Source organism: Petaurus breviceps, unplaced genomic scaffold (genome assembly GCF_028583685.1).
Source record: "Petaurus breviceps papuanus isolate PSGF00001 unplaced genomic scaffold, PetGlider_PUasm1.0 569, whole genome shotgun sequence".
Taxonomy (NCBI): domain Eukaryota; kingdom Metazoa; phylum Chordata; class Mammalia; order Diprotodontia; family Petauridae; genus Petaurus; species Petaurus breviceps.
In genome coordinates this window covers 261,381-268,223 of record NW_027186385.1, presented here as the reverse complement: position 1 = coordinate 268,223, position 6,843 = coordinate 261,381, and the positions used below count along the sequence as shown (strand labels likewise).

At 40.2% G+C, this 6,843-nt stretch overlaps 1 protein-coding gene across 1 annotated transcript in view; it reads right to left on the bottom strand.

Moving 5' to 3' along the window:
- Positions 1-1,365: 1,365 nt before the first annotated feature.
- LOC138173295 (vomeronasal type-2 receptor 26-like) overlaps positions 1,366-6,843 on the bottom strand; it is a 59,402-nt gene continuing 53,924 nt past the window's right edge. The window contains exon 6 of the mRNA XM_069103271.1: positions 1,366-3,206. Coding sequence (XP_068959372.1) covers positions 2,278-3,206 — 929 coding nt within the window. The 3' untranslated portion in view covers positions 1,366-2,277. The remainder of the gene's footprint in view (positions 3,207-6,843) is intronic.

Below are 6,843 nucleotides of genomic sequence, written 5' to 3'. Positions count from 1 at the left end.
TGGGCTCTGGTCCTGCACTGTCCCAAGATTTTTTCTGGGGCTCTGGGTCTTACTGCTGTCTTTCACTTGGCTTCAGGGCTTAGCTGCTTGCTTTCTCTTGAGGGAAGTCTTTCTTGTTTATATGAGGGTATGGCATCCCCCATTTCAGCTTCCTGTGTGCAGAATATAGCTGCTACCCTGCTCCAGGCAAAGACTTTGCTACTGGGTTGCTGGGGTGACAATCTTTCTGGTGTCTGGTCCTGGAGGAGTGATCTTGTTGCTGTTCTTCCCCAGGGGTGGGGCAGTGCTGCTAGGCTACTATGTAAAGCAGGTGTCTCTGTTTTGAGGCCCCAGGAGTGGGGTGTTGCTATTTGCCAGTCCCCGTGTAGGGTTTCACTACTGGACTACAATGAATCAAGACCTCACTTGTGCCTTGTGGTGCTTGTGAGGTTGGGTGGGGACTTGAGGTGCTGCACAGACTGCTTACTTGCCTAGGGGGCTGCTGGTTTGCCCCAGGGCTTGGCATTAGTGATGTATTTTCCCAGGCTTAGAGCCTTGCTGCAGGCCCCCTGCTATGTAGCTGGCTGCTGATGCTGCTCTTGGACCTCACTCCCCTCCAACCCCAGGAGACAGATCTTTCCTGCTGGACTGGTCAGCTTCCTCCTGGTCCCTAGATCAATTATGAGCAGGTTTTCTAGTTGTGTGAAAGGAAAGTTGAACGCTTCAAAAGGTTACTTCTTTATTCTTCCATCTTGGCAACAGAAGTCTCTGAAGAAATGCTTTTGTACTATAAGCAATTATAAAGGGGATGGTTTCAGAAAAAAAACATGAAAAGACTTATATGAACTGATGTGATATGGAGTGAGAAGAACCAGGAGAACTATGATAAAGATAAAAGAAAACTCTGATCAGTGCCATAATTCACCACAACTCCAAAGGACTTAGAAACAAAAAGATTATCCACTTCCAAAGACAGAAAAGATGGACTCAGAGGATAGACTGAAGCATCACTTTTCTATTTATTTTTCTTGATTTTTTGAAGCATAGTTAACATGAAAAAATAGTTTCATGACTACATAGATACAACGTGTATAATATTTTTGCCTTCTCAATATATACGGAAGGGATGGAGGGAAAAATGAATTCTGAACTGAAAATAAAAATAAGATTAAACATATAAAAATTAAACTTGCTGGTAAGGAAAAAAGATTACATTCAGATGAAGGAATTCACAATTATGAGTGTACAACTTGTTAGTGTCACCAAGAATGGGGTAATTACTGTCTCCTTTTATAGGTGATCTCGAGATGAGCAATTAAATATGTCAATTGATAAATATGATAAGTAAATTTAAATATGATAAGTTATGGCATTAGAGGAAATATCAATATGCCTTTTGAAATCAAATAGAATAATATCAGGAATTTAGGTGCAGAAAAGAAAACTGGGAATCAAGCACTGAATACAGTGATGAAGAAGGAAAAATGTTCAAGGTGGGTAGGAGGTCATACAATAACCAAGGAAATAGAGATCAGCTTACTGATTTGGGTTAATGTGAACATAGAAGAGAAAGGGGTTGCTGAATGATGGATGTTGAAAGAAAGGCATGGATCAACAATGTGGAGCAAATAATATTATGAAACCCTCCCTCCAACAAATGAATTAAATAATAGGGATGGAAGGCACGGCAGAAAGTATAACCAGTCCTGGAAAATGTGATGAACAGATGAGTTTCATCTGTAGAGAAGTAGGTCTCAGTGAGTGCTAGAGCATGAGAGGAGTGAGAAGTTGAAAAGTTTAAAATGAAAGAAAGTCTGGCATTCTTACTACTGGCATTTCAAAGAACACAGTGGAAGGAGGTATCCAACATTGAGTAGGACACTGGTGGGAGTATTGAGATGGATGGGAATGAGGAAGAACACATCTTACATTGATGATGGGGTGCTATTTGGATGCTGGAAGTTCAGTATGACTGGGATGGTTCAAAGAAAAAGGACGATGGATTCCAAAGCATTTCATTAATAGTCTAGGAAGGCTATCAGTGAATGGCAAGATGTATGCTAAAGGAGAAAGGTGATTAGAAATATCAATATTATATAATTCAATATTCAATAATTCAATGCTGACTTCATAGTAAATTTTACATTCCATGTCTTGAAAAGGGCTAGTAAACAGATCTGTGGGAAGGTACAAATAGAAGACAGTATGTTGTGAAATTATAACATCATAGAAAGCAGGGAAAAGGGGGAGAATGTCTCAGGAGCCCTGCCATGATTGTATACTTGTACTTAAAATTTATTATACCTCTGGCAAGAATTTGCCCCTGGAGTTTACTTTATTTTTAATGCTTTCCTTGGTGTTTTTGTCAGGCCTCAGTAGGATCATGTAAAACTTGGGAAAAAAGATGCAGCTCAGTAATCCAGCACTGGATGCCAGGATGGAGAAGATTTCCACAGTAACCATGGCCTTCCCCCTCGTACTCTGGTATGTTGGGAGGAAGGAGACCCAGACACTACAGAAAACCAACATGCTGAAAGTGATGAACTTGGCTTCATTAAAGGTGTCAGGCAGGCTCCTGGCCAGGAAAGCTACTATAAAGCTACACAGTGAAAGGAATCCCATGTAGCCCAGGACAGAGTAGAAGGCAAAGTCAGAGCCCTCATTGCACTTAACGATGATGTGACTAGGTTCAGAATGTGGGTCTATGTCAGGAAAAGGAGGAGACGTTCCCAGCCAGATGCTGCAGAGAATCACCTGAATCCCAGAACAGATAATGACAATAGAGTTGGACACTCTGGATCGTATCCACTTCCTGATCCTGCTCCCTGGTACTGTAGCCCTAAAGGCCAGCACCACCGTGATGGTTTTGGCCAAAATGGAGGAGACAGCTACAGTAAACACAATCCCAAATGTTGTTTGTCTAAGGAGACAGGTGACTGAATTAGGACGACCAATGAAGAGTAAGGAACAGAGGAAACAGAAATTGAGGGAGATGAGCAAAGTAAAGCTGAGAGCCCGGTTGTTGGCTTTCACTATAGGTGTGTCTTGAAACTTCAAAAATATGCAAAGAACTAGAGATGTGATTAGAGAAAAGGAAAGAGCCACACAGATCAGAGTCATCCCCAAAGGTTCTGAAATATTCAGGAAAATAATAAGCTTATGGAGGCATTGATTTCTTTCCTTATTGGGATACTCATCTTCTGGGCACTTCATACAATGTTTCACATCTGCAAGAGACAAAGAAATACGTAAGCTTTTAGATTAAACACTTAGGCCCATCTCATTGAAAGAAAATAGGAAAATTGATCATAGTATCTCTTACTTCACAAGACTTAATAACTCTTTTAGTGCTGACAGACAGTCATTGAAAAGTAACCTAGTGTTAATCTTGGATCATTCTATCTATAATAATTACTTTTTTTGAAGGGGCAATTGGGGTTAAGTGACTTCTCCAAAGTTTCACGGCTCGTAAGAATTAAGTGTCTGACTCCAGATGTGAACTCTGGAACTCCTGACTCCAATGCCAGTGCTGTATTCATGGCACCACCTAGCTGCTCTGGCAAGGTGGTCACACACCGCAGGACCTACACCCTAGACAGCAATCCAGATCTAAGCAGCTTAAAGCAAGAGTGCTTACCCTTCAGACTAGTTGCTTGGTCCCCCTACATTCTGTAAGCCAAGAGTGGAAGCTGCCACGTGGCAGTGGCTACACGGCTGTGGCATCTCAGTGGCTTCTCTGTCTAGGGGATAAAGACTGACACACTGCCATACTACTGGATTCCTAAGTCCACAGTGCCCTGACTTCTCACTTTTTCCTCATCATCTGTGAGTTGATAGTTCTGGAAACTGCCACAGCTGCTGGTGATCTGAAGTCCCTCCAGCTGGCAGCTGGTCAGGCCCACCCTGGGGGGAAAACCTCCAGGTTGCTTGGGGTGAGAGTCAGCAATTCAGCTCCCAGAGTGCTGTGCTGAATGCTCCCTGACAAATTCCAGGCTGTCCTCTGCAGGAGGTTAGCTTCTCTGTGTCATTTTGTGGGTTCTGTACCTCCCAAGTTTGTTCAGAGTCATCTTTGATGTGAATTGGAGGTGGTGGGGCTAGAGCCTAGTGGAAGTCCTGTTTCTATTCCGCCATGTTGACCACAAAGTCATATAATAATTATTTTTTAATTTAAATTTTATTTTTCCAGCATTCACATCTTCTGACTGAAGACAAACTTTTCCTATGGGTCTATTGTTATAGTAAACAATGACAGAAACTGGAGCCCTTTCCTTCATTCTCTCAAAGCTTTCTGAATCCATTATGTTGTAGCAAGAAGTCTAGGTTGAGATAGTGTTAAATGTTTGATAGACATTGAGCTATAAATTAGCAATTAATTATCTGCTGTGGCCCAGGTAATTGGGTTGCATACCTAAAGAATTGAGAAATACCTACACATAAGGGTCTTACAGTACAATAGGATATAGGTAATAATGAAACATCTCATCTTGTTTTATGGCTTTTATGGTGATGTCTAGGTACAAAGCCAATGGTGAGCAGCTCTCCTAAGAACTTCTGCTTTGAATAACTTTAAGTATCTAATCACATAGTATACTGAACTCTCTATTTATTCAGAAATAAACTAAAAGCAAAACATTCAAAAAAAGTAAAGCACAACATTCACAAGGACATAACATAATAACTTATTACAAAGGTAGCCACATAGTCATAAACAAAACATATCATTCAGCAAATCACAATCTCCTCAATCAATATAAAGTACCCATCTAAAATCTTTTTTTCCATATTGACTCAAGTCTGTCTGCCAATCATACCTATGGGGTAATCAGAAAATACAAACACCATCCTTAAGGGGTAGTGGAAACTACAAAGGCCATCAATCCCTAGGTCACATTATGCTACAAAACCATCAGACACTTCTTAGTACCCAAGTAAAGTTCTATTTCATCTTGAATCAAGGCAAACTTTCAAACTCCATGCCTCCTCTTCCATGTGCTTACCACTGCTCCTAGCTCTGGATTGACCCAACTCTTGCCTAGATTCATAGGTTGAGAGCTCTCCACTCCTATTACATATTGCAGCTCATAGGGACTGCTCCACTCCAACTCTTCACAGTTTCTGTTTCTAGGAAATCAAAGCTCAACAGGGATACAACAATATTTACACTCACTGTCTGCATTATCATCTCATTTCAATTTTTCTCTGAGAATTCAGCACAAATCAACAGAAGGCTTCTCTCTGACAAATTGACACTTGCACAAATCAACAGATAAGAGTGCTTCTTTCTGACAAAATAACAAACAGACAGAACAGACACAGAGTGGTGACACCACAAGTTTTACTCTTTGACTTCTGCTTGGTCTCAGTTCATGCTTGAGCTTTTATCTGCTCTGCTCCTTCCTATCCTACCATTCCTGTTTCACTCTTTTGGCAAGTTCCTCCCACTGTGAGATCCATGTGATAATGTTAGGCCTATTAAGGGCAGGGAAGGTCTCCAAAATCACTGAGGCCTCATAAATGCAATACATTGTATACTGTTTCCATCAAAGACTTGACACAATCAAAGGAGAGGCTCAAAGGCACTTGAGTAGCTGAAACAAGGAGTTAAGTACTATTTTCTTGCCATCACACCAAGAAATTTATACATTTCCATACTTCTTGTGTAAATGGTAGACAAATGAGAAAATCAGTCAAATCATCCATCCTTTCTAAATTAAATGATGATGTGTTATTCCCTGATTTCTTCATATTGTGTGAATACTGCTCAGATTTTCAGTAAGTGCGAGCAATGAATGCAAATATATGTAGATGCAAAAGGAAATTGGACAAGTATAGTTGAGGGGATTTACCTCACATCAGGAGCCTGAAAAATTCCAGGGAGAAAGGCCAGCTTTTGGAAGAGGAAAGAGGAGAGACTGTTCCAGACAAGCCACTTAAATTTAATGGATTGGTTGCACAAGGGTGCAATTTTAAGCCTTAGATGTGGTCACAGACTACTTCTTTCTCATCTGGCCTAGGAAATCTGTGAAGTATCAGGAGGAATTGGACTTTTTCTCCACCATGCTTGTTCCACTTAAATAATGGCTAAACTCTGTATGTGCATTTGAAGCAAAGAACACACCAAATGCTTTGATGAAAGGACATTTAAAACTCTACAAAAAGCAGCGAAGAAAAAAATAATGATGCCATGTCCAAGGAGACTAGTAAAAAGGGTTGGCAGTAGCCATGAAGTACATTTATTTTTTTCATCAGTTCTCAAAGTGTGAGTGTATTTCCCAATAACATTTTCATCTGGTTCTGGTCCCACTAGGGAGTTATGCAGGCAGCATGTGACCCATAGGTTTTTCATCTCTTACATAAATCCAAACATTTTCTAAGAAATAAATCTGAAGCAAATGTTTTTTTTCCTATTTAATCATTTTCTTTTAATATTATAAATAGGAGGCTGTACCTCATGTTAGGTATGCTGTCTCTTCTTTTTTTACATTTGTCTCTCAGATGCTCTAGCATCTTTCAAGACAGAAGTTAATTCTTATCTGCTGGGAAGTCTTTTGCAGGTTTGGCTGCATTTTGTCTGAGATTACCTTAATCTCTTCTGCATATATTTTCGATATATTAGTTATTTATATATTGTCTTCACATTATAATATTACATCTTTGAAGAGGGAGACTATTTTTCCCTTTCTTGATATTTCCAGTGAGTAATTAATACAATGTTTGGAGCATAGAAACCCCTGAAGGACTATTTGCAGTATCACAGACCGGCAGGGCAAGAGAGTATCTTTCACAGAATTCGCAATCTCCTTTCATTCCCTTCCATGTCCTGAAGGGCATCTTATTCAAGGCCCAACAGCACCTCTATAATTG